This window comes from Chanos chanos, chromosome 10 (assembly GCF_902362185.1).
Source record: "Chanos chanos chromosome 10, fChaCha1.1, whole genome shotgun sequence".
Lineage (NCBI taxonomy): Eukaryota > Metazoa > Chordata > Actinopteri > Gonorynchiformes > Chanidae > Chanos > Chanos chanos.
In genome coordinates, this window is record NC_044504.1 from 35,039,897 (window position 1) to 35,066,998 (window position 27,102).

At 41.7% G+C, this 27,102-nt stretch overlaps 3 protein-coding genes across 3 annotated transcripts in view; 1 reads left to right on the forward strand and 2 right to left on the reverse strand.

The window, feature by feature from the left end:
• cbsb (cystathionine beta-synthase b) overlaps positions 1 to 10,274 on the reverse strand; it is a 15,669-nt gene extending 5,395 nt beyond the window's left edge. The window contains exons 1-9 of the mRNA XM_030786225.1: positions 10,200 to 10,274; positions 7,017 to 7,400; positions 5,920 to 6,026; positions 2,629 to 2,763; positions 2,157 to 2,236; positions 1,743 to 1,947; positions 1,039 to 1,130; positions 572 to 697; positions 223 to 307 (exon numbers count right to left, since the gene is read on the reverse strand). Coding sequence (XP_030642085.1) covers positions 223 to 307; positions 572 to 697; positions 1,039 to 1,130; positions 1,743 to 1,947; positions 2,157 to 2,236; positions 2,629 to 2,763; positions 5,920 to 6,026; positions 7,017 to 7,393 — 1,207 coding nt within the window. The 5' untranslated portion in view covers positions 7,394 to 7,400; positions 10,200 to 10,274. The remainder of the gene's footprint in view (positions 1 to 222; positions 308 to 571; positions 698 to 1,038; positions 1,131 to 1,742; positions 1,948 to 2,156; positions 2,237 to 2,628; positions 2,764 to 5,919; positions 6,027 to 7,016; positions 7,401 to 10,199) is intronic.
• Positions 10,275 to 12,497: 2,223 nt separating this feature from the next.
• Positions 12,498 to 17,667, forward strand: u2af1 (U2 small nuclear RNA auxiliary factor 1). The gene is made up of 8 exons (XM_030786542.1): positions 12,498 to 12,541; positions 13,447 to 13,534; positions 15,360 to 15,426; positions 16,004 to 16,053; positions 16,277 to 16,375; positions 16,607 to 16,740; positions 16,975 to 17,067; positions 17,419 to 17,667. The coding sequence occupies exons 1-8, from the start codon at positions 12,498 to 12,500 to the stop codon at positions 17,555 to 17,557; spliced, it is 714 nt and encodes a 237-aa protein (XP_030642402.1). The 3' UTR covers positions 17,558 to 17,667.
• Positions 17,668 to 19,681: 2,014 nt separating this feature from the next.
• LOC115823544 (uncharacterized) overlaps positions 19,682 to 27,102 on the reverse strand; it is a 33,512-nt gene continuing 26,091 nt past the window's right edge. Inside the window, exons 6-9 of the mRNA XM_030787604.1 lie at positions 25,028 to 25,330; positions 24,525 to 24,633; positions 19,939 to 20,020; positions 19,682 to 19,693 (exon numbers count right to left, since the gene is read on the reverse strand). Coding sequence (XP_030643464.1) covers positions 19,682 to 19,693; positions 19,939 to 20,020; positions 24,525 to 24,633; positions 25,028 to 25,330 — 506 coding nt within the window. The remainder of the gene's footprint in view (positions 19,694 to 19,938; positions 20,021 to 24,524; positions 24,634 to 25,027; positions 25,331 to 27,102) is intronic.

Sequence of the window (27,102 nt, forward strand, 5' to 3'; positions counted from 1 at the left end):
TGCATAATATACTACCGTGTCCACACACACACACACACACTCACGCATGCACACACGTATGCATGTACACAGTCACACAGACAGGCGCGCGCACGCACACACACACACATATGGACATACACAGTTACACAAGTGCGCACGCACACACACAAGACAAATATGCACGTACACAATCACACACGCACGCACGCACACACAGAGGAAGTAATTCAGCAAACGCACCGCAGAGAAGTCCCTCGTCTCTGATGAGCATGCGTGACATGGCGAAAGATTCGTCATCGTGAGACTTATACCAGCCATCTATCACCTGACAAAGACACGGCAACAAAGAGACAGAGAGTCATGACCAAAGTTTCCTTTACAAACATTTCTAACTACTGTACATCGCTGCACAAATGACCATTTACCACATGACACACTGCAGTCCACTGTCCTCCCACATATAGTGTATCATGAGTATTCAAGGACTAGCATATTGGAAAATGCCTCAAGCACCTAAGTCTATCTATCCGCAGGAAGCAGCGTTAGTGACAAGAATCAGGCAGAGGCGCGAGACATCAGACAGACTTACAGATCTGTCCAGAACGGTGGGGATGAAGTCATAGCCGATACCTTCCACCTCATAGTGGGTCTTGTCTGTCTTATTGAGGTCATCTGGTTCGGCCAGAATCGAACCTGCAGGGTCCACTCCGATAACCTGACAACAAAAACACACGTCAAAACATCGCCTGTGACACCCAGACAAAAACTCGTATTCCCGTTTTAAAAAAAGAAAGAAAAAAAACGTAAAACTCATATTTCAGCATTCTCTGGGAGTCAGTCTAAAATCCAGTAACAGTCTGACAAGTGAAAACCACATCCGGTAATGCTGTTGGCGAAGGGGGTGTGTAGAGACTGACTAATGTGTGTTGTAGTCAACGCACCACATGACTCATGCATACCACACTGCTGTTCTACAAGTCACATGGCACCCTCAGACAGACAGACAGACAGACAGACAGACTGACAGACAGACAGACAGACAGACTTGAGCCCCACCTTTACGTTCGGACATTTCTCCTTCAGCTTACGGGCGATGCCAGTAATGGTTCCTCCTGTCCCAGCTCCAGCCACCAGCATGTCCACTTTACCTACAGGGCAGGAGCACGGAGGAGGAGATTACAACAAGACTTAGTGATGACAGACTGGAATCCATGGGCCTGGAACAACACGTCGGCACCACATTTGTGTTTTCACACGTACAGTACATAAAACCTCGAGGGGCCAGACCGGCTACAATATGAATCAATTATTAAGATGAAACATGTATTTTGTATTGAGCACATTTGATATTCAGCGTTATCTGGGACTCCGTGTCATATGCTTTGCTACGTTCAAGCGTAGCACGAACTGTGTATCGTTTACTGTGGAACAATCTGTCCATGAAGCAGTAATTCTCTCTGAGCTCTTTGCTAAGAATAAGTAGAGTCTGAGGTCAAGTGTGGAGCTCCTTTTGTTCTTATTGGACAGCAGGGAGGAGTAGACAACCTCCTGTACTCTGTGTTATTTCAAACTTAAGTCTCCTTGTCTTGGGAATGGTATTACACAATAAATGAACACCAGCTGGCGAGATAAATGTTCGCTACGAGTTTCGCGGCCATGAGTCAAGGTTTTGTGATTCTTGAGGGTGCAAAATGAACGAGCCGACATTTCACGGCCGCTTGAACTCTCAACTCTTTCGAAGTGCTATCTGTGCGTCTTACCGTCGCACTGCTCCAAGATCTCCTCTGCAGTGGTGTCATAGTGGGCCAAGGGGTTGCTGGGATTGCGGTATTGGTCCAGGATGTGGGCGTTAGGGATCTCGTTTTTCAGGCGCCAGGCCACGCCCACGTGAGACTCCGGGGAGTCGAAGCGCGCGGCGGTAGGGGTGCGCACGATCTCGGCCCCGAGAGCACGAAGCACGTCCACCTGAGCGCACACAAGCACGGGCGAACACCACTTAGAACCACATTCTAAACGCCCTAAAGAGGATTTGGAAATGCTCACTTCCTAAGAGTATTGTCAGAGGCAAGTATTGGTTTAGAAGCTTCTGGAACTTTAAGGAGAGGACAATGTTTCCATTGACAGTCAAATACAAAGCCTCTCTCTTTCACGCGCGCACACACACACACACACACCTTCTCCATGCTCATTTTTTCGGGCATCACAATGATGCAGCGGTAACCCTTCACTGCAGCAGCCAGAGCCAGGCCGATACCTAGACACAGACACACAGACAGAGAGACAGAGGGACACAAAGACAGAGAGACACAGACAGACAGACAGAGGGACACAAAGACAGAGAGACACAGACAGACAGACACAGACAGACAGAAAGTGAAAAAAAATAAGGAGCTGTGAGACTTTTTTAGGTGCTCTGACAGATCGACCTCATACCGGGTAATATGTTCTGCATGCTAATACAAATGTACTGGTTTGGATGTAGTTCAACAACACTTATAAAACAATTTCTCTAAATATTATAAGTAACAAAATACAGCCAAACACCTCCAAACTCACATTCCATTAAAAATACATAATACAGTAACAGATCTGTGTAACAAAAGAATACACATGCACACATGCATGCGCACGCGCACACACACGCACCTGTGTTTCCCGACGTGGGTTCGATGATGGTGTCTCCTGGTTTGAGGATGCCTGCTCTCTCGGCATCCTCCACCATTCGAAGACTGATTCTATCCTTCACACTTCCACCAGCGTTAAAGAACTCACATTTGGCCACTACAAACCAAACAAAAACAAAAATAAAGACACAGAACAGCATGGCTGACCGAAGAAAGCTTTTTTTTTCTTTTATTTTGGTTTACAGCACTGCCCTTCAACATCCATGTTACAAGAGCTGACATAAATCTGTCCTAGTGCTTGACGGTCCGCTGGCTAGAGTTCAGCTAGCTGTCTTAAAATCTATTTATGTCACGTATACTCTTTCAAGCACACATTTATTTCCCTTCTGCCGCATGTACAGTATCGTATCGTGAGTATAGTATCATATTGTGAGTACAGTATCGTGAGTTATCTAATGATCCAAACATTCCAGGTGCTTTTACAAAAACAGTCATCCATGCACTCTCAAAAAAATACAAGGCACCAGAAAATCCGCGCACACACACGCACACAATCATACACACACACACACACACACACACACACGGACAACAAACAAACTGGCAACAATTCCGAACCCTCCTCAGCTCAGACGTCCAAAGAACAATCCCATTCACATGAGAAGTATTCAATCCCGGATTAACGTTTTATTGCACCACGCTGAATCGACAAGCCCTGACTTCTAAACAATTGGGGGAAAAAAAAAGCACATGTTGGCTTTAATTGCGCCCTGACCGATTTGACCTCTTGCGCGGTGAACTCGGTCACCCCAGAGACCAGCAGAGGTAGCCAATGAAGTCGTTAAGCTCAAATACTCCAAGTTTTGCTTGTATAACCTTTACATGTAGAACCATTCAGCATCATCTCAATGTATTATTATCACAGAGCACATTTTAGACCACTTACATACTAAATCATGCATGGATATAGACCTAATTACTCTTCGCTTACATAGGGGTCTGGTTTAAAAAAAAAAAGAGAGAGAGAGAGAGAGACAAGCAGGATGAGCACCCCCAGTGATGATCCTGAATGCCATGAGATACAATCTGAGGCATATCAGACCATATGGCAGGAAAACAATGACTGTTATGTGAAAGACTGTTTTTACTAAAGCCTGTTTGCAAAAGTAATTGCTCTCTGAGGTTTTACATGTGGTAACAATTTATAATGACGTGCTAAAGGCAACGGTAAATCTGGCTTAGAGCAGGAGCTATAACAGGACTATGCAAAAATCCAACTTCCCAAACCCTTGTGACCAGTCAAATCTGCTCCAGCGTCAAGTCGTCTGACTCCCATCATTTGGAGGATAAAGTTCTTTTCCAAAAATGCCACAAATTACAAACTGGACTGAACAACGACAGTCTAGTCCAGGGTGTTAGTTGTTACAAGACTCTCCAGCCCCTGAAATGACCACTTCACAGAACAAAACCCAAAAAACGACCACAAAACCAGTAAACAATAAAAAAAAAACAAAAACAGATCAGAGGTAAAGAGGAGAGGACACACAAGTTCATCTCAGTGCAGATGTGCTGATTTCCTGAGTCTAAACCTCTCTCTAAGTACCCTATAAAAAACTCAATGTTTGGCACTACTTTCGCAATTCCACAAAAGTGTGTGAAAAGCTATAATGCCTTGAGTTATAAAGACGGCAGTAAAAAAAAAACATACGTGTGCACACGTGCGTGTGTGTGTGTGTGTGTGTGTGTACGTACTATAGGGTATGAACTTGAATGATGATAACAGAGGAAAACTGTAATTTATAGCTAGGCAATGTGTGCGTCACAGGTAGGAGAGTCTGAGTACACAGAGTTCTGAAAAACTTGGTGTTCTCATTCCAGTCAGAATAACTTCAGGCATTTGTCTAATGGAGCCCACCCCTCACCCCCCCCCCCCCCCCCCCCTCCCCTCACTTTCTCCTCTACAAACAGGTCATTCACATAGAGTTCTGTATCATCTTTCACCCAACCCTTGCTACTAAAATACGGCTCTTTGAACTTCCACTTCCCCTTGTCTTTTCTCGACATTCTCATTTTCCCCTCCTGCCATTTGGTTTGGACGTCAGAAAAAAAGTACCTGTCCCCCCCCGCCCCCCCGTCGTCAAAGAAAACAGCTGAGACGCCCGCAAGACGACCCCGCTCTGCCGGCTTGACTTTTTACCACTCACAAACACAGCCATTCACCTCTTTTCAGTGAAGAGCATGGGCATCACGGAAAACAAATCGCGGTAAGACCACGCCAACGCACATGCACTCATCACACCATCTCTCTCAACATGTCTTGATGTCAGTATGCTGCTCTACTAGAACATCATTTGACGGGTAAAATATAAAACATAAGAACCGAATGGAAGTGAAAACCCATGAAGGGGTTGGAGTAATGTCTCACATATAACAGCCACCACACATGGAGAAAAAACCCCGTGGTAAACAGATACGTATGTATCTTCTGTTTTGTCCCTCGTGCTCTCCCGCATGCACACATGTACACATGATAGGAACTCCCATACTTTGCTTACAAACAGTCTCCAGGCTGTCAGGGAGAAGACTGTGACGGTAATACACGTGTGAAAAGGTCACAGTAGTCACCATATGCGACGCACAGTTCAGCTCAGACTGAACATGCTACGCAGGCAGTTCTTTAAAAGTCAGGACGAAGCCACAGAAAACTCCGAGGGCATAAAGTCTACTTCAGAGGTGCCCAAATCCTGTCTTGGGGGGGGCAGCAAAGTCCTGCTGCTTTTCTTTGTAACCAACTACATGTGGTCTGGTCTGTCACTGGCTGAAGAGCACACTCACCTGTTTTTCAGCTAAACATCAGCCTATAATTAAGAGGTGAGAACAGAAAGCAGAAGGCTTTTGGCCCTCCAGGGCTGGACCTGGGCGCCTCTGGTAATTAGTACTTGCTTACATCTACCTACAAAGGTGTGCTTGTAGAATTCTTACTGTTGCTTTTCATAGTTTCACAGTTTTCCCCCAATCTATAGACCCACATTTTCCCCTTCAATGTCTGCTGTTACGTGGCCCTGTGCACTTAAACAATGGCTAAGAAATCACATCTTGTGACCATGCAAAAACACACTGTAACCACTTTGGTCATAAAGCTTGGTCACATGTTTCAAAACACAAAATATGTGAACATATATGTAACCATACTCCAAGGTGTGCAGTTTTAGCATTTAAGATTTACAAAGAACAAAGACAGACATGGATGTGGGAACGACTGTTCAGTTATGTTTTTTTAATTATGTAGACACTGTAGATGAAAGACACTTACATAGCTCACACTTGAGCCCGAAAGCTTTGGAGATCTTGTTGATGCGGACCAAGGGCGTGTCTCCAATTCTCCGCAGGACATTGGGCAGAATACTAGGGGCTTTTGTCCTGTATTAGAAGGGAATGGCTTTGTGATTATCTGTGTATGGCACCATCGAAATACTCACAGATTTAAAAAAAAAAACAAAACAAAAAAAACCCGAATCGATTTTACTTTCCGTGCTGTTAGAATATTGAATGTCATAATATGTTTTGTATCGACTGAAAGCTTACTGCGTGTCACCCAGTCAATTTTTTTTCCTGCAGTTACTCAACAGGAGAAGACTTTATTTTGTCATGGAAAACTAGTTTGGGAGGGTAATCCCCTGTCTTAAAAGAATATACATTTATCCCTGTCAGTCTTGAAGGTGCAGCTCCATATGTTTTCATGTTGCGGCATGTAGGTGTTGTCACAGTGTAAGAAGAACAGGAATGGCTGTCAATGATATGTTCTTCAGGTTTCATGTTTATATCCCAACATTGAAGGGGGTGGATTTAAAAGGTAACTTCAACAAACATGGCGTTAAGTCAGAAAATGACATTGCTCCAAGAAGTAAAAGAAAGAAAGAAAGAAAGAAAGAAAGAAAGAAAGAAAGAGGAAAAATAATATTCCTTTTGAATAATTCTGACTTATATCAGAATGCTATCGGCAAGCCTGAGCAAAGTTATTGTGTGAAATAACCAACTGGTTACCCAGTATACAAACATGAGAGATTGTCGAGTCATGATGATATGCTAGAACACACCCTCATCTCATACTTCCTTTTCATATGTGTTGTTGTTGTGCCAGAACAGGAACTGACATTGTCCCATGATGTTGAATTCAGGGTGAGTCACCCTGTTCTGAGTAAAGTCTGTAATTCTTGGCCGCTCCATGTAAGTAAAATTCACTCAGGTTTGAAAAGTACAGATGTCTCAACAAACAGGATTTTGAATAAACAAAACCTATTAATGTGTAAATAGCCAAAACATGTTGATATACTAATGTTGGCAAGTAATAAAAGAGTTTGTCAACTCCAAACAAGTGAGCTGTCTTGTGAACCGGTTACTGCCCCTCACCTTTGAAAGTGGTTGTGTGGAGATTCTGCATTTGGCCCCCCGAGTTTCCAGGTGCACCTGCTGGGCAGGTCCGGACGGATCCATTTCCGCTCCATCTTGACCTCCGTTTCGTCTTCCACGTGCTCCCCTTCGCCGTTCATGTGGTGCGCTCCATTTTCGACATGGTGGCCGTTTTCGCCGTTTGCACAAGCCAAACCGTTCCTGGCGATCTTGTGTCCCTCGTCCCCGTTCAGGATGGATTCCACTTTCAGTTTAGCTTCTTCTTTGAGTTTGGCGGCTCCGTTGGTCTTGGCCTCCCCGTTTAGCATCATTTTGGCTGCATACGGGCAGACACCGCCCAAGCCGTTTGATTCTTGAGCAGAGGGTACTGATGGCATGATTCACCTGAAAAAAAAAAAAAATCATTTATAAAAAGAGCCTAAGTGTGCTACATATGATGGGGAAAAAAAAGGTCTGATAGCTGACCGAAGAGATGAAGAATGCCAAAACATTACCTAACACAAGACCCAAAGGCCTAATGAAGCGGCTTTACAGTTCCAGTTATTCCGGTTGTGTCAAATCAGGACATACAACACAAGCCAGACCAAGATACCGAAGCAAATAGATCTGCCCACCTCCCTTTACGGACACACAAACCCCCGCACACACCCACACACAAATCAAAAACACACACGTAAACACTCCTGCTCTCAGATTTCCAAATGCTATGAGATGACAGAGAGGGACTCTTCAGGGTGTTTTTCAAACCCACCACGATCGTAAGAGGCAGGTTTCAGTGTATTGTATTAAAGCTGCATTTACCACTTCACAATAAATATGGAATTTTAAAAAGTTTGCATTATCATCTTTTTTCATTTCATTCACACACGGGGGAACACACGCTCTGAATGCGGTTTGCTTCACCAATAAAGCCTTTAGGGAACATAATTCCCTTAACCGTCTATGGCAATAAGCTTTAAAAGCAAGTCCAGTAAACTCTACGGGTAACGATGTACTGCGTTATTTTAGACATCTGTTAAGTCTTCATATCCAGTTGATAGGAAGAAATTATTGTCATGCTTTGAGGTTAAGACAAAAAGAAAAAAAACTTTGGAAGTGCGCACAGCCAACTAATTGTAGACTGCTGAGGACAGATTACTTTACTGATTTCTTTCTTATATCAGGGATAACGAAACTGAAGAGAAAACAGAACCGCAACGTCTTTAAATTCAAGGAAACGGAGAGCCGAAAAACAGGTATTTGCGTGGGGTTAAAAGTCATATCTATTTTCTGATATGCACGGACAAAGCCCATATTTGTAAAATTACGAATTGAGCCACGTCATCCATCAGTATGGTAAACCCTTCCAAAAAAACCAAAAAAGTAAACGGTAACCGTATTAATCGTTTTTTGCTAATACACGGCAAATATGAGCCGGGAAACGGCTAATCTCAGGAATTAACCACCACGTTTTGCAGGCTCACGCGCTGCCTGAGGTGCCAAGGAGTGACTATTATATAATAGACTGTAACATAACTCTCGAACAGGCTTTCAGCCAGAGCTTCTTCCGTAGCAGAGCTGAGTTACTGATGCGAGTAGTGATTATTTTTCACCATATTTAGAGGTTCGCACCTTATTTTCACTAATAAACACGTCACAAAATTTTATACAGACATCACCTATGAAAATCATCTCCTTGCTCATGGTGGTGTAGTGATAAAACATAATGACATACACAAAATGAAAGTCCAGGAACATATAATCAGTGGAATACAGCACATTAGGTTGGTTATTGGGTTAAAACACAGCGATGTGAAGGACCAAGAAAATTCAGCTGCATTAGGTTGAAATTTACGGGAGACAGCTGTGAGGTCACATAACCCCCGCCGCGTTTCCAGATTACAGTTCCCACTGAAACGTTACGACCTTCTACAACATAGACTATTAATAGCTGGAAACTTGTATGTCTGAGTTAAATTCTACGACGTGATTCAACATGAGACTGTGTGTGTGGTGCGCGAGTGGGTTACAGTTGTTCTCAGTCCCTTATGGTAAAGCATGTGTAGTGTGTCAGGATCAAAACATTGCACGACTGTACACTGTCAGCATATGTTTAAGATTAGGTAACGTGATGTTCGGCTTCACAAAAGCATTTAGCCAGCCAACGATGAGAACTGACATACACTTCTTATTTAAAGTTTTTTTTCCAGAACCATCGAGTGAATGAAACCTGGGTAGTAAATTGTCGTCCGCTGCTCTGTATAGGAGGCATGTACGGGTTCATGAGTTTAATAGCGTCTTTTACTGGACAATTATACAGTTGATACTTACGGTCGGTCGGTGCGGTGGCCAGCGCCTAATAGGTTTAGAATTAGGCTAATCTGCGACCCACTGACTCAGAACAAGAAAAGCAGCAACTAAAAAAAATGTATTTAATACCGAAACAGGTTTTTAGAAAGAACGGACTTTCAAACTAAGTACGAAATAATATTTCTTGTTGTATATAGCTATTGGTAAAAACTTGTCTGTACAGAGCTTAATTGGCAAACTGGCGTGGTACTTTCATCGTGACTCAATCATTTTAACTGCTCGGTCGAAACAGACGTCGCTGAATCGACGAATGATAAAGCAAAAAGACATGGAGAGTTACCATTTGTCTCAGGATTAAATTATTTAAAAAAGAAAAAAAAACTCCGACCAGATATATCCATGTAACCTTAATTAGAGATTATCACATTTGTCGCCATCACATCAATACTCAGGTTCGATATTCAAATATCTATGAAGAATTAATGGACGTAAACATGTAATCACACAATATTTGCCATATTTCACGAGGAAAATGTAAACCCTGACAGGAAGCTGTAGATTTTCAACAGATTACGAGTTAGGAGAAATAGCAGGGAAGATGATGCAATCCCCGCAATGTTGCATTGTCTGCGAACGCTATAGAAGCGTCGAAGGAAGGATGCTGTTCCGGGACCATTTCGTCATGTACGCAAAATCGGTATCGACAGAGCATAACTTCACATAGGCGGAAAAAAGATTCATATCCTACAAATATTATTAGGATCTCTGAAATGATAATGATGTTTCAAATAATCGTAAGCATGTTTGATAGCCAGATAGGTATCGTAACTAAACAATCTTAGAATTACGATGGCCTCCACATCCACTGTCACTAACATAGAGATGTTAACTCACCTGGATGTCAAAAACAGTTGGTTGTTACAGAACGGTGAGTTCCAATTTTAGTGATGACCTTTCTTATGATGACGGAAAGAAGAACTTGCCAGCGCCTCACATGTGAGTAAATGAGCAAAACAGGTGGCCAATCATGGTGCTGCATTTCTCGTAAGGAGGGATCGATGATTGGCTACCGTGGAGGCGTTTGTTGGTTTCATTCTGCCAATGAAATACTTAGTTTTAGCCGTGCCTTCCATTCGTGCAACCACGTCCTCTTTCGTCGTTCTCGCAGAAACTGTCTGCCTCACCACCCACTGTTTGCTCATAGAAGTGCAAACTGATTTGCTCTTTAATTAAAAACCCTTTAAATTGCTCCAGGTTTCAAAATTTTATAAACGTATCTAAAATGAGAAAAATATAAAACGTAGGTTTAGAAATCCAAATAGTATCTAAAGTGATGAGATCAGATAGGTTTCGGTCATCTTTCAAATCAAAGACGGCAAGTCCCAGACTTTTATGACGAATCTCATTAATTTATTTTCAAAACTTTTAGTGGTGAACCAGATAAAGTTTCATTGACTAGCCCATGACAGTGTTTAAGAGTTCTAACAAAATTCTCCCTTAAAGTAGTTCTGTTCTTTCTATGAACTGTAAATCTTGTGTACACATGATTTGAAAATATGTGAGGTAAGCAAATTCTCTTTGGAAGAACATCAAGAGCTGTCCCGTTGTATCGACAAAGCTTATATCATCAATAGGATCAGGCCATTTAGACCTTTAGATAAAGATTCCTGCATCGTGGGATTTCTTAGTTACGTGTGTAACTATAACCAGAAGGCAACTGTCCAATAGGAAAACAACTGAGGAACCTATTCATCAGTCTTAAAATTTGATTTAAAAAAAATTATATGAAGTTTCCTGACATATGGTATTACGTCACTCATGTTAAAATCTGATTACCAAGGTAGATGAAATTTTAAGTAACTCGTCTGTTAGCTTGTCTCTTCATTAAACGAAAAGAAACAATTTTACAGTTAAAGGTTCAAATTCTCAGTGAAACAATGTCATTCAAACATATATGAGTTGATACTTATCTTAATTCATTAGTTTATTTCTACTGTTTGAAAGTGAAATGACTCTATGTCTAGCTGATTCGAAGTGCCTGCATTGAACACTACAAGCTATTCTATGTTTGGGAAGGGACTGTCAAGTTATATTTCCGATATCCTAGTAATAAAGGAGAAACTACGTCTCTTCCTGAAACTCACAAACTTTCTTTTCGAAATCTGTTTCCTACTGTAGGTGAATTTTGAATTCACATTTAATATAGGATTCTGAGGGAAATGACTCGTTTTTCAAGTATTATAAATTGATGAATGTAGAAATGAAATCTGTGAATGCTACAGTGACACCGCATACGCCACCAAATGACTGTCAGGGGGGAAAACAACTGCGACATCATCCCTGCGAAATTTCAAATGAGCCAAGGAGGAAAATAGAATGTAGGTCCAAAAAGTATGATGCAATATAACTGCAGCCTTTTGGTGATTGCGTCAGTTAGAATCAGTCTTGGTGTCAACGTAGAAACTGGGCTTACATGTGTCTTAGTCGTCAACGTTCATACTATGAATGTAGAAATGAAATCTGACTAGACGATTAATCATACTTTGTGTAAAAACACGATGTTAACAGCTAAAGTCATATGTCTCAAAAACACCCTCACACCACCAAGCTTTTTTCAATCACTGGCAATGTAACGGGGCTACCACCCGTTTTAATAAAGAACAGAATCATAACTGGGTTTAAATACCTTTTTTTCCACGTCGCGGATTGGGCGTTCGAACGGAGTGTGAAATAAACGCGGATATACCGTAGTCGTGCATCTGCAACATAAAGCATAAAGGAGCAAACAAACGCAAATTCTTGCGATCAAGTTGAGCAGCTGAGCGTGAATACTTGAGTGATGGTGCAGTCCATCTTCCTGCCAAGTCGTCACTTGATGATAATTTCAGTTTTCCAATGTCCCACCAGTAAAGGGGGTGACCCAAGTTTGCGTGATGTAGATGGGACTTTGGTGGTTTATATTTAATACTTAGCTATGCATTTGACATAAGAATTATTGTATATATTGTAGTTTGATCGTGCGTTCAGGGCGAAGGATAGCTTTTAATGTCGATGTACAATCAGAGTTTTAATTCCCATGGGAGAGGACGTACGACTGCGCGCATTTGAGCTGAACGCACCCAGAGACACACCATCCTTTGGTTTGAAGCGTCTCATCCTTCATGACGTAAATATTATTCGACGAAATCCTAAATGGCGGAGTACTTGGCGTCCATCTTCGGTACAGAGAAAGATAAGTAAGTAAATTAAGGTTCTGTGTATTGCATACTCGTATCTTACAGTGCCCAGTTAAACCAAACACCGTGATTTACACTGTATGTGTTGCCTGCAAGGGCAGTTGGTGAATTTGTGAGTAGATCACAGGTAACCTCAAACGTGTTGAAAATGCTAGCTAATGCAGTTAAACTTCGTGATGTTTGTTATATACGTATTAAACTCGTTATGAAAATTGCTTCCTTCCACATTATCATTAGTTTCGTTCGTTCAGAGTTTACCACATGCGTGCTCATGCGTGCTTTTTGAGGCTGAAGAGGTTAAATGACGTGCTAACTCATTTAGCCAAGCATGTTACCTTACTATGCTATGCTGGCCCTACATATCACGCGTATCCTATTGTTAGGTTTCGGCACGCGAACGTGGCTAGCAATTAGCGGGTTTTGAGCAACAGCGGTATTCTTCGGTGCTTACCTTGTGACTCAGAAGTTAGCGAGACACCAAATTCTGAGTTGTAGTTTTTCCTCGAAGAGAGAGTGTGTCAGAAAATTCAGCTATTTCCAAATGTGAGCTATTTAAGAATATTTTACCTAACGTTGGCTAGCTGTAGAAGCCTTAGCAGTCGCCAGCTAGTCAAGAATACAAGAAAGTGACATGACAACCAGGATATTTTTCCTCAGTTGGTTATGTTCTGTATTACTGATTTCAATGACGCAATATCTTTTTTTAAAAAATGTATAATGTAGTTATCAGCTAGCAGGTGTAGTATGAGCCCAATTAGCTCACGTAGCTTGAGGCTAAATTTTGCAGCACAGCCTAATAATAGTGAGCAAACATTCTCAAGTTAAGAAGTGGTATTTTGCAGGGCAAGCCTCGATTTTGCATAGCACTTTTGTTTTACTGAAACGCATGTTTCCCACCCTCACAGAGTTAATTGCTCTTTCTACTTTAAAATTGGAGCATGTCGCCACGGGGACCGATGCTCCAGGCTCCACAACAAGCCGACCTTCAGTCAGGTGAGTATTCCTACGAGTTTTCGCCTGTATTTCTCGGAACATCTCCGCATTTCTGCATTCAGTTAACGCGCTCGTTTTTTTCCTTTTCTCAACCAATATAGTAAATCATGTCCAATTAAAGGAAGTTGAAGGGGAAGGGTTTGTTACGCGTATTGCTTGTGTTAACGGACTTCGAGAATCAAACTGAAGCATTTGTGAACTCAGCGTATCGATTCTCATCTCAGGACAAGGGCACCTATCATGTGCTTGTGTATATTGGGTATATAAATAAGATTCGAACGATACGTCCTCAGAATTCCGACAGGCTTTTTAATACTGAACGATTTTCTTACTTATTCCTGCTTTGGTCCGAATTATGTACCTATGAATTTCACCCACAAAAATTAGGGAGGCATACTCTCTTCATACCTTGGAAACTAAAGACTTATCTCTTCTCTCTAACTTATGGATAATATAATTTTGATTTAACTTTGTTGTGGACATGTAAAGCCATTTGAGACTATAAATAGTGATTCTAGGCTCTAAATAAACTTGTATTATTTTTATCAATATTATTATGATGATGATGATGGTGATGATTATTATGCACTGATACTCGCAGAACCTTGATACTTTGTCATGATCTATGAAGCCTTTAGTTTGATTTATGCAACGTTAATACAAAAAATGCTGCCCTCCCCAACTTTCAGTTATTTTTAGCTCTCCTGTGGAGAAAGGATGATGAGCTGCAAAGCAGTACAGCGCAAGAATGTGATGTCAATAAAAAATGTCACCAAAGCATTATGGAAACAAATGAGATGTTCCAGGCCCTGTTTCAGAAAGTGGGTTTAGTGAAAACTCAAGTTAACTCAGAGTAAGTAGTAAACCTCTTAATAGAAGAGCCCCATGCCTTCATTCTCCTAGCAAAACAAAGCCATAGGGCTTTTCTATTTGGTTTACTACTTACTCTGAGTTAACTTGAGTTTTCACTAAACCCACTTTCTGAAACAGGGTTCTATTGAGCCTCTTTTGAGTGTCCACCAGATGTAGAAATAAGTTTCACCATGAGGGGGCGATGTAATTCAATATTGATTCAGGAGCTCCTTATGAAGTTGACAAAACACCAAACGTTGCAAAAACCAATTGGAAACCCCATGCCATTTTTTTTATGCTATTTTTTTTTTTTGTCAAACTGTAACTTCTGGCATTGCAGCAATTTTTTTGTTTGCATTTTTTTTTCCAATTTCCATCAAAATAACATTTGATGCAGTTTTCATTTGCAGTCCTATTTTACTGATGTAGTGTACACTTGGAGACTCCTTTTGCCTCTCGAGAGTCATGTTTTCACGGACCCTTTCAAAGACGCTTTTGTAGCTGAAAGCATGAGGTAAATGTGGCCAGTCGTGGGAATTTCTATGTTGTGTCGATTTCCATAGGACTCTAAGAACAGGAACTGAGTATATTTCATGTGGACGACTGGATATCTCACATGACAACTAAGATGTGGGCTGACCATAGAAATTTAGTTGCTTGTGCACTGTTAGATTGTCAGGTTGTCACATGACAGGTCATATGACCTTTTAAATACTGTTAGAGACTTAGGTTGTCACCTGACCTAGCTTTGTTTGACACTACCTACATTATGCATTCAGAGGCCCCGCTAAAAATCTGAAACGTTTTTCGAACCCTGAAACGGGCATGGCATTCCAAGATTCTCAGATCTGGGTTCTACCACATCCACCCTGGTTTTCGCCAGTTTGAAATATGTTCATATGAAATATTGCCCTTTTGTTTGGTTCCGTTTGGCTCAAATCGCAGAACGCTTTTTTTTTTTTTTTTTTCTCAGACCATTGCCCTCTTGAACATTTACCGTAACCCGCAGAACACGGCTCAGTCTGCTGATGGATTACACAGTAAGTTTCGATCCCGCAGCGCATTGTAAGGCATTGACTCTACACTGTTTTCACTCTGTGTTACTGTCCTCTCCTGTCTGTAGACTAATGATGGGTTTCCCCTCAGGTATTCCATATCAAGATGCCTGTGTTTCTACAATAACCTCTCCTCAATCTGTGCATGTATTAAATATATATATCACAGCACAGTAATAGTCAGCTGTTATCACAGAGTTTCATGGTTTTCCATGTACATAATTTGCCACTTAGCCATCCACATAGTTTTAAATGCCTACATATGTTTCCTTAGGTCCTTACTGTAGCTTTGTGTATAGCTTCCAAAATCCCATTCTCATTCATTCCAGTGGAGTCTGTGCTGACCTCCAGAATATACTAACAACTCTTCCGAAGTAGTTACATCAGCTGTAACAATCTGCAACACGTGTTACTGTACAATTCTAAATTAGTATTTTTTTCCCTATTACATTGGTTTTAGAGTGATAAGTATTTCACTGGAACCCATGTGGGGTTTCTATCATTTAGAAAAAGTGCTTGGTCCTTCTTTATTTACACCCCCCCCCCTTTTTTTTTTTTCAAGGTGCAGTCAGTGACGTGGAGATGCAGGAACACTATGACGAGTTTTTTGAAGTGAGTCTCTTTTGTGTGTGTTTTCAAAAGGGGAAGGTGTCTTAAACAAAGAAGTGGTGATTGCCGAGGTGGTGAATATTTTGCGTGTGCCGCTGTGCTGAGAATGTTATCAGCATACGTTCTGTAACACCACTCATTACTTTGAGCAGTGTCTGTCACGTTGTTAAAAAAACGCCCAGGCCAAAAATTAAACCATGGTTTTATTTTCCCTCTCTTCTTTCAGGAGGTCTTCACAGAGATGGAGGAAAAGTATGGAGAGGTGGAGGAGATGAATGTCTGTGATAACTTGGGAGACCATTTGGTTGGAAACGTCTATGTCAAAGTGGGTGCAGAGACTTGCTGAATTCGAGTCACGTTCATATATTTTATTTCTCGGTGTACCTGCATTAGAGGTCATTCAAGAAGAGTCGCTTAAGTTATGTGAAGGACAGCACAGTAATCATGTCTTTTATAATTTGGGTTTGATTCAATAATAGAAAGTGTCCTTTGGACTTACAGTCTCTCTCTCCCTCTGTGTGTACGTGTGTGTGTGTACGTGTGTATGTGTGTAAAGTTTCGGCGAGAGGAGGATGCGGAGCGGGCGGTCCTGGACCTCAATAACCGCTGGTTTAATGGACAACCAATTCATGCAGAGCTTTCGCCAGTGACTGACTTCAGAGAAGCCTGCTGTCGCCAGTATGAGATGGGGTCAGTACCTCTTCCCGCCAAGAAAACATGCCAACCACACACACACACACACGGAGTCGGCATCATGAAAGACTGTCAAATAAAAGGATAGCTTTTGTTTGTTTTTGTTGTACTGTATAACTCACAGACAGAGAAGGCCTTCTTCACCGCTTTGGCTTGGTAAAGCAGTGAATACACTGACCCGCCTCCCCAGAAATGCTGTGACTAAACGCCAGCACCCGTCTTGTCTTACAGGGAGTGCACGAGAGGCGGTTTCTGTAACTTCATGCACCTGAAGCCAATCTCCAGGGAACTCAGGAGAGAGCTTTACGGACGCAGGCGAAAGAGGTGTGTGTGGAGTCTCGGGTCGTGACGGTTACTCGGAAATCGGTCACGATGTGTACACAATGTTCAAACCACCTTCTTCAATCTTAAACTTTGCCAACACCGGGGGTCTTACTCTCAGATACATGGTCAGCAAAGCGGCAAGGGTTTTTCATTTAGATTATTTAGATTCAAGGTTTAAGTTTAATCTGCGTCTCAGGTCAGACGTGACATGAAAGCGCTATGTCGACCAAAACAGCTCACGGTGAATGCAAGCCTTGGCAATCCATGCTGTCACTGACAAGTGTTCATATGCAGAGTGCTTAGTATGTGTTCCTGTTTCTTCGCCTAACACTCGTACCTTTGGCTTTTCAGGCATCGCTCGCGCTCACGCTCCCGCGAACGACGCTCCCGTTCCCGGGAACGGGGTAGGGGTGGGGGCGGCGGTGGCGGTGGCGGACGTGACCGCGAGAGACGGAGGTCAAGGGACAGAGAACGTTCCGGGAGATTTTAAACTAGTCCATAACTTGTCTCACTCCCTCTTTCATATCCAGCTCTAGTGTGGATGTTCCCCTCCCTAAAGACCAAAAATGTGATGTTGTACTAGGCTTTTGTTTTTATTCAAGAATTAAACATTTGCTTTCTCAGAAAAAAAAAAAAAAAACTTTCCACTGTCTTTTGAGTTTCCCATTCTGTTTGTGTCTTCTATAAGTTGTATGAGACCCTTCCTTAAATATGATGTAGCAAGCCTTACGTGATAGAATGGTTGTTTTTTTTTAATTGATTAATTAATTAATTATTGATGTGTTTTGTTTGTAATGTAGACAATGGCTGTTGTCAGTTGTGTTTTAACTGTATAAGAGAGGCACATTAGGATGTTGTGCGTTGAATGGGATCTAGTGATGCCACAAATGAGCTGTAATGCTCTGTATAGAAGAGTGTGCTCTACTTCACATTATTCATGCATTAACACACACACACACACACACTCACGGCCTGTTCAGATACTTAACGTTTTCACTGAACCAGTGTTTTGATGGAACTTAAGCACCATGATCCACTCTCACTGACTGCCTGCACGCACGTGGCCGTTAAGAAGAAAACAACATGCAGATTTTCAGTTGGAAACTTTCGCTAGCCTCTCTTTTGAATCAGGGGCACTTCCTTCTCGCACATAGACTCGACCCGAAGCCTCTGTTAACTGGGTTTAATTCCCTTTTCCCATTCAGTCACCACTGTGCAGAATTATACATTCAGTGTTCCATTCAACACCTACCTGAACCAATCACATCATGACCTGGCCTGAGAAGAAGTATCGGATGAGTTGGTAGTGTTCATGGTTCCAATAACTGCTTCAAGCGTCCACAACCTCGTACAACACACATCAGTGAATCATTCTGTTTTGTCAACATATTTTTTTTAATTTAACTTTTGATTTGATACAATTGAAAACAAATACATGAAAAGAAATATCAGTACCAAAATATAGAAAACAAACTTTACAAAGATTTCATTTAATAATAATTTTTTTTTTAAAAAAAGTGCAAGCACCAGGTGAGATATTTCTCATTAATGAAGTTGATCCCTTTGAGACCATTCTGTCACCTGATTGTACAGCTTTGACAGAAAGTCCTCATTTGACCTCATTTGGAAAAAACTAACAGCATCCAAGAACTAACCCAGCCAAACAAACAGACGGATGGGAGGAGAAGGAAGAAGGAGAGAGAACAAACATGTACTGGGACCCAGTGAGAGCTGAGTAAGAGACGTCCGTGTTTTCCTGTTGGCTTATTATGAGTTTGAATGCACAAGCTGAGTGCACTTAACTGTCAGAAGGCACATGTGCATTCGCAGTCAATGAAATCAATTCCTCAAAAAAGAAAAAAACACTGACCCCACCAAAATGAAGACACGGCAGATATTCAGCTGACAAATCACATTATTGACAGCACTATGATAAACCCAGAGTTTTCCCCATACACTTTACAGACACCTGTTATTGCCAATAATGAAATACTAAGAAAATTAAAAGTTGAAATTGTAAGGGTAAAGACAACTATGCCAAACAAAAAGCATCTAACAATAGGCCAATCCACTGCAAAAAGGCTTTGCATTATCATTGCCAGGATCTCTTTCGTTCAAACATTCAAATGATCTTGTCTATGGGGAGCTCAACTGAGATTACATAGAACAGTGATCTGTGGATCTATATGTGTATGAACACACATTAATCTGTTAAAAGAGCAATGCACGGAAGCATCAATCTATCCAGTTAGATTTTAATCACTTAGTTTGAGAAGAAAAAAACAAAAAAAAAAAAACAATGAGGCATTTATACCTGACGATGTGATATGGGTAAAGCTGGCCACTTATAGGTGTGTCACTCTACCATTGTTATTTCCCTTTAATTACACTCTGTCTTATTATTCAGGCAAATAAGCGTTGTTTTTCCTGTTTCTGGGGATGGATCAGCTTTGGAACCTTGTTTAGCTGGAGCCTGAAAACAGGTTTAGTCAGAAAGATTAGATCAGAACGTGGAAGGTTTATTTCCTCAGAGACATAAAAGTCTCTGAGCACGCTCCATCGAGATGTTATCATGTCACATCACTGCATATGGGGCCGCTGCCGAGTCGTCCGTCTAAAAACCCCACTAAACGACGACACATAAACCAACAAGGGGGAAATTAAGACACACAAACAAAAAAGGAATAAATTGCCGTCAGTTGATACTCAGGTTTATGACTCGATTCTTATATTGTCAAGCTGCGTCTGCGTGGCGGCTGGTATACACTATGTTTCACATTCTCAATATTCCATGTGCAGTGTGTGTCACACAGTCGGTTTGATCACTGAATAAGATCATGCTATATTTGTTTTCAATTATATTTATATTACCTGTGCAAAACACATATGATGCAGATCATAACCGAACTGAGAATGATCAAAGTCCAGATGATCCGAGGTGAAGCGAAGACACCTGAGAGAAGAGAGAAAGAAAAAGAAAACACGCTAAGTATTTTTAAGACCAGACAACGCGCTATCGTTTTGTGTCATCAAAGTCTGTTATCATAGACAGAGTTTAGGAATGCAGCCATCAATCATCACTGTAACCTTTTTTTGCATCCCAAACATTCTTCTGTCTGCCGTCACTGTTGTTCCACGTATTCGGTATCCACCATGACCAATGTGGGTAAAATTTTCTCTACTCAAAATCTATACATTTTTCAATTTCTTTATGCAGTACATGTGAAATAATGAATCATATTTAGTAAATAAGACAAGAGTTCCAGGTCTGTGTTATACTATAACATTTTAAAAGAACAAAGATTAGTGTAATAGTATCTTTATGCAAACCAAAATTTTGTTGTTTTCAATATTTAGTTGCTTTGTTGATCACAATTTTACTGTTTTTAAGATGTTAATCACTTTAAGATGTTAATTAACAGTGAGTACACATACAATTTAATACATAACTGATTTCAAATTATGAAAAAATGTTGTGCATACTGTCACCTAAAATATAAGTGTTTGTTTTGTTTCAGTAGTTTCTAACTAGTGTCGTCACGGTACGACAAGTCTTGACTTTTAAGATCATAAAGGCATCAGATTGACACTGCAGCCAGTTTAAAGCCTTACAAAGTACCTGGAGGAAGAATGTGACGTCAGGTTTAGAAACAACATATGGAAGTTAGAAGTGGGAACCTTGCTGTCTAATCCTTTCATACAGTTACCAACGTGGACTGACCACACTCTTCTCCATAACACTCAGGATGGCTTTTAAAATCTGGTTTAGCTGTTGGTTTGTTCCCCTTTGTTGGGTTTCTGCATACGTAGAAAATGTCTCACCTGTAAAAAAGGCATTACTGTCTTCAGCGATGAAATGCACATCTAATGAGCCCGACGCTTTTCCATATGGGTTTGAGACCTCACAGCTGTACAAGTCAGAAAGGTCAGAGGTCGTTTTGATGAAGTGCAGTCTGTCTCCTTTCGCTTTCACAGAATCCTGCAGAATTTTCTCATCCCTCCTGTTAGAGTGAGAGAGAGAACAGAAGTATTCTTAGTTATAGTGAGTGTGATTGTGAGATAAAGTGACAGCTGGTTATGGGGCATTTATTTATTCAGCATTTTTAATCTGCAGTCACACTTCCTGAATAAACTCAGACAGATACTCAAACACACCGTACTCATTAAAGGAGCGCCTCAAACCTCATCTTCTTTCTGATCTTTTTGCCCTCTTAACAACAACTGATTAATTTGTCTGTATTTTAGGCACAAGGAGTATTTTAAACAATTGACTCAATAAAGCACTGAAACCATCCTCTGAGTGCTTCTTGGCACAACCTTTTGTGAACTCAGACATGTCGATTTAAATCTATTGCTTTGCTCTTTTGTAAGTCGTTTTGGAAAAACGTGGCTGCCAAATGACTAAATGTAAATCTAAATATAGTCAAGGATTACAGGTGTGCCAACCGTGCAGAGATGGTGATTGACTGTATTCTGGTGTCCATCTGTTTATCAAATGTGAGAAAGAAATTGCTACATCAATGAGCAGAACTAGTGCTAGACAGAACTACTGATATAGTGAGATTACACAGAGCACTAGCACTTCAACAGAAAAGCATGGTGACTGGCCACATGAATACTCCATTTGATCAAACAGTGCTTGGAACAGTCCACAGTAATACTCACTGATCCACCAAGGAACCGCATAGAACTGTAAACAGTGCTTTGAATAGCCAATTACATTTTCAAATCTAGCGCTCCATGAACTGTTAGGGTAGTCAACATACTTCATCTCGGACAAATAGTAAGACATAGCCTTTCAAAGGATTAAGGACCTCATCACCTATGAACCAGGATCAGCTCTTGCTTAGCTTGAGGCAAAGAAACTGGGACCGTAGCTTAAGACATCCAAAAGTGGCCTGGGGACAGCATTTCTATGAAAGGGCAAGTCCACTGTGTATCCCTCTAAGTCACAGAGAGAACCTCTACTTTTGCTTTTGCCGCCTCTGGTCACTGGCTGATCAGAAAAACAGTCTCGGTAGGAGCATGGACCTGCAAGTGCACACGGTGTACAACAACTTTGTTATTGGGAAGCGCCCAGTCAGACTGAGGCATCGTGCATTCAACACCAAAGAACCAATGGCATTTCACCGAATCCCTTTGAAGCCCTGGCAAATTGTACAAACAGATTTGTTCATGCCGAACGGTCAGGATTACATTATGGCTGTCGGCTTCTACCGCCAGCGCTTGAGAGTTGGACTCTCACCATTATACTGCCACATCTGCAGTTGGGCCATCATGAATAATGATCCATAACATAGTGTAAAGGAGTGTGAAAGCTTTGCAGAAGTATAGGACTTCAGACGTGTTACTGTTAGTCAGCACTACCCACAGAGCGACAGACTCAAGAAAAGAGTCTATAGCACAGATCCCCACATCAGAGGCTCAGGGAAAGCATGCTAACACCAGTTTATTTTAATATTGTGACATGCCCGTGTACAATTTCAAGACACCAATAAAGCTGCTGATAATTCAGCCCAGTTGTGTTGATTCAGCTCAACACAGACGAAAAGCTCCAACCAGCAACAGTCCACCAGAGAGATGTGAAAGAAGAACAAGAGGAAGAAGTTTATTGGTCACACACACCAGAGCAGTGAATAGTGAAATTCAGCCTCCGAGTTTAACCCATCCTGTACACTAGTGAGCACACAGGGGCGCAATATGAAGGGGTAAATTGACGTTCAGTTTTATTGAGTCTTATTGTGATCTTTGCTCATGAGGTATTAGAAATCAGACTGATGCACTGATTCTAAGTCGCTTTGGCTAAAAGCGTCCGCCAAATAACAAAATTGTAAATTGTAAAATTGTACACACACAAACACTTGAGCAGTGAGCACACGTACACCCTAGGGGCTAGGAGCGGTGGGCAGCCCCAGGTGCCTGGGGACCAACTCCAGGTCATTTTGCCAGTGCCTTGGTCAAGATCACTGGTGGGATTATTAATCCTAGAATACATGTCTTGATGGTGGGAGGAAACCGGAGCACCTGGCGGAAACCCCCGCAAAGTTGGTTAGTTGGTTAAAGCGCCTGTCCGGTAAACAGGAGATCCTGGGTTTGTATCCCAGCGGTGCCTATATGTGGTTGAGCCACAAGTTTAGGAGAAGCCGTGGCCTAGAAAACGGTTAGAGAACCGGCCTTGCGACCAAAGGGTTGCCAGTTTGATTCCCAGAGCCGATAGCCACCGCTGTGTGCCCTTGGGCAAGGCACTTAACCCCAGTGCCCCTGGGGCACAAGGAATGCTGTGCACTGCTCCTACATGGTGTGTGTGTGTGTTCCCTACTGGTGTGTTGGATGGGTTATATGCAAATTCACTGATTGCAGTGATTTACATAACGTTACATTTACTTTTTTTTTTTTTTTACATTTACAAACACGGGGAGAACATGCAAGCTCCACACGGAAAGGACCTGGGATGACCGGGATGCTAACCACTGAGCAACCGTGAAGCCCAACACAATCAGAAACAATACTGCTAGATCAGCCACGCCCGTACCCCCACTCTGGGATCTTACACCATTTTGGCTGAACATCACAACAAGGCCACTGGAACCAAGCAGCTGTTATTCAGCATGTCAACACTCACAGGTCACACCATGCCCATACTTCAGAGGGCCAGGCGTTCTGCTGCTATCATCTCCATAGCGCCAAGGAACAGCTACTTTTCCAGCTCCTGATATTTGGGGTGCCATTGTGATGTTGGAAATGAGAACCAGTGTGAATCTTTACCACCATGTAGATAATGATCAAGTGTTTGACGGTGTTATAAATCTGTGATATGTTTGAAATAGTCTGTTGGTATCAAGAGTGAATGACAGTGCATTAAAGATAAGCGACAGCGTTTTATGTTTAAATCTCATGTTACTTATCCACAGAGTGAGTGGATGACCGGTGTGACTTGACATACTAGGGAGATTTTTTTTTTTCTCCTCATCGTTTTCTGAAGAAGGGGACGCACTATTGTTATGTCAGCGTGACGATAAGCTAATGGTGTGCTCTTGTGGCACACTGTGAGATTGGGGACATAAACCCAAAATGCCATGCCTGTGTCAAAAACGTTGTTGTGACCACCAATTTTACTTTGGGCGTTCACATAAAGGGATCATCTTCTTACTTCATAATGATACAGCAGACACAAATTAAAGATGTCGTGACCACAAGATACAACAAGGTAATCTACATATCCCTTGTCCACCAAATCCACCGTGTAACTCCAGTGAATTACTTTTGAATCTTTTGTACCTATGTGTTACAGGACTCTGTGATGGACCGGTGCCCTGTCCAGGGTGATTCCCAGCCTTTTGCCTTATGAGTGCTGGGATAGGCTCCAGCACCCCCCGCGGCCCTAATTAGGATAAGCGGCTTAGATAATGAGTGAGTGAGAGTGTTACAGGACTTAGCTCAGTGCGCGTGTAACCTACCTGCGCCAGACGTAGTCTGTCGGTGCAGGGTTGGCGTCTGCGACACACTGAAACTCTTTGGCATAAAAGGGAGGTTCAACTGGGGTTATGTTGACTGAACGAGGGGCATCTGAGAGAAAGAGAACAAAAAAAAGCTATATAAAATAAAATTGTTATACATTATTTATATACCACCACCACCACTGATAATAATCATAATCACTTTCATCAGCATCATCATCATCATCATCGTCGTCATCATCGTCATAATCATCATCGTCATCATCATCATCGTAATCATCATCATCATCACAATAAGCATAATAATAATAACAACAATGGTGTAGGATTCTGATTTGGTAAACGATAGAGAATAGATCCTTTTTTTGTTTGTTTGTTTGTTTGTTCCACAGTAACAATGAGGCCATATTGTAAGAGTGTACTCATAATCCAACAATGACGATGAAGGTGAAAGCACATATGCCAAACGTAATAAACTGGCTTAAAGCAATGCAGTGACTCACAGTGGATGTTTATAGTGTGCCTGACGATCATCTCCGTGCTCAGGGTGATGTGTTTGACCACACACTGGACCTGCTGCTGGTTGATATGGTGTGAGGGAATGCCTTTAAGATGACTGGTGACAGTGTAGGTTCCATCTGCGTGCTCTGTGGAGCTGAGCTCTGTCTTTAACAAGTCAGCGAAAGGACCCACATCCCAAGAGACATCCGGCACAGGCTGGGCACTGGAGGCGGTGCAGGAAGCCAAAATGACTTCGGGTTTCCCAATCACTGGTGTGTTCTCAACATACACCTGTACCAACGGAACTAAAAATCCAACATTCCAAAATGAGTGAAAAACAAAACGTTAACGTTAGTAAACGGGTTTCAGGATTCTTCTCAAATGATCTTTAATTGTTTTCTCTACCAGTTGGTAGACAACAGTTTCACAATGAATCTTTAATGGGAAAAAACAATGTTTTGAACTCTTTTTACAAGCAATTGAAGATCACATTTTAATGATCCTAAGTGCCTTTTTCCAGCTGAACTCTGTGTCTCCTTCTTTTTTCCTGATAATGAGAAACTGGAATCTCAGAACAGGGCCCACAGGAAAGGGAGGGGAACAATAGTTAAGGGAAACTGGTAAACTGTTTATCTTCCTCTGTTTCTAGAGGTCGTTCCTTAAAAACTGTGTTGTGGACAACTGAAAATCAAAGTTATCCCAGTAATCAAAGGGTAGAAGAGGAAACAATTTCATCTGAAAACCTTGTTTTAAATGGAAACAGGTGCAGGAATGATTTGAAATCAATTCAAGAATCAGGCTGTTGCTTTAATGTGGACATCCAGCGTCCTTGTTTATGCTTATGAAAGGCAAAGCGAAAGGCAATATGAGAAAAAGGTAACGGCCTCACCAGTGTTTCCCGTCACGCTGTCTCCATTCACCTGTAAAGCTGCAGAAAAAGGAGCACCAGTGTTTAGTGTGTGTCACTAAATAAAACATCATATTGTAGCTCTGATGCTTCTGCTCTGCGTGACAAGCAAATGTCTTCGCACACTTGGCTGCTTTGCTGTTGCAACAGCTTTCTCAGCCCTTATGCAGTTCATCTCAAAGGTCCATTTGCTCCGACAACATCCTCCAAACACGGGCAGAGAGAAATACAGGTACACTGCGTGATCTGACCTTTCATTGCGTGAAATATGCTACAGTAACATGTTATCGTTCGTAATTGACTACCGAAAGTTACCGTGTCTATCTGACTGCCAGTAGTGTACATTCTCACTGATTTTGCTGGACCAATCTGTGTTGTTACGTTGTGTTTTGGGGCATGGAAGAGGTGCTGTAGTAGTGGGACTTAAATAGAAGGAATATAAGAGAATATTTCGTCAAAATACTCTGGTACATGTGCCACCTGACTTTTCAGTTCTGGAAAACAGGACCAGCTCTTGCTTACTTTGAGGGGGGAAAAAACTGAGACTATAGGTTACTACATCAAAGCGACTACCCGACTACCTATCCCCGACCCACGTTTTGATATAGGTACCTGTAGTCTGCTGTTCCAACCTGAAGAGCAAGTCCAAATTTTTTCACGAGCTGAAAAAAAGCCAGGTCACGCATGTACCTACATGTATTTACCTGTAGGCGTATATTTACACAAATTTTCTCCTTATATTCCTTACATACCAACCCCATCATTATAGACTGCGCCCCCCCCCCCCCCCCCAAAAAAAGGCAGTTCAACAACACAGATCGGTCCAGAAAAATAAGTTTATATGCCGACTATCGACAGATGCCGGCAGTCAGATACGAACGATAACATATATCTATACCGGCAAGAAACGCACGTCCCCAAATATGTCTCACGCACACTGAATTGGTTATGATGACATTCGGTACGTGTAATCTAAAATGTACCTCTTGATTTGTATATTTAGAAAATTGTTTTGGCATACAACTTTTCAAATTGTGAAAGGACACTTGTTGGCAACGCAGAGCAAAAAGAAAACGAGGGGAGCCAAAGTCTCTTATGAAAATATCAGTTTATCATCACAACAAAACTGAAACTGGTGCCGTTACGATTATTTTTGCGACTATACAACAA

Bases quoted from the DNA above. Each gene is read 5' to 3' on its own strand.
- u2af1 (XM_030786542.1), top strand. From the start codon at position 12,498: ATGGCGGAGTACTTGGCGTCCATCTTCGGTACAGAGAAAGATAA. The intron at 12,542-13,446 runs GTAAGTAAATTA...CCACCCTCACAG, and splicing joins TTCGGTACAGAGAAAGATAA to AGTTAATTGCTCTTTCTACT. The intron at 17,068-17,418 runs GTGTGTGTGGAG...TTGGCTTTTCAG, and splicing joins TACGGACGCAGGCGAAAGAG to GCATCGCTCGCGCTCACGCT.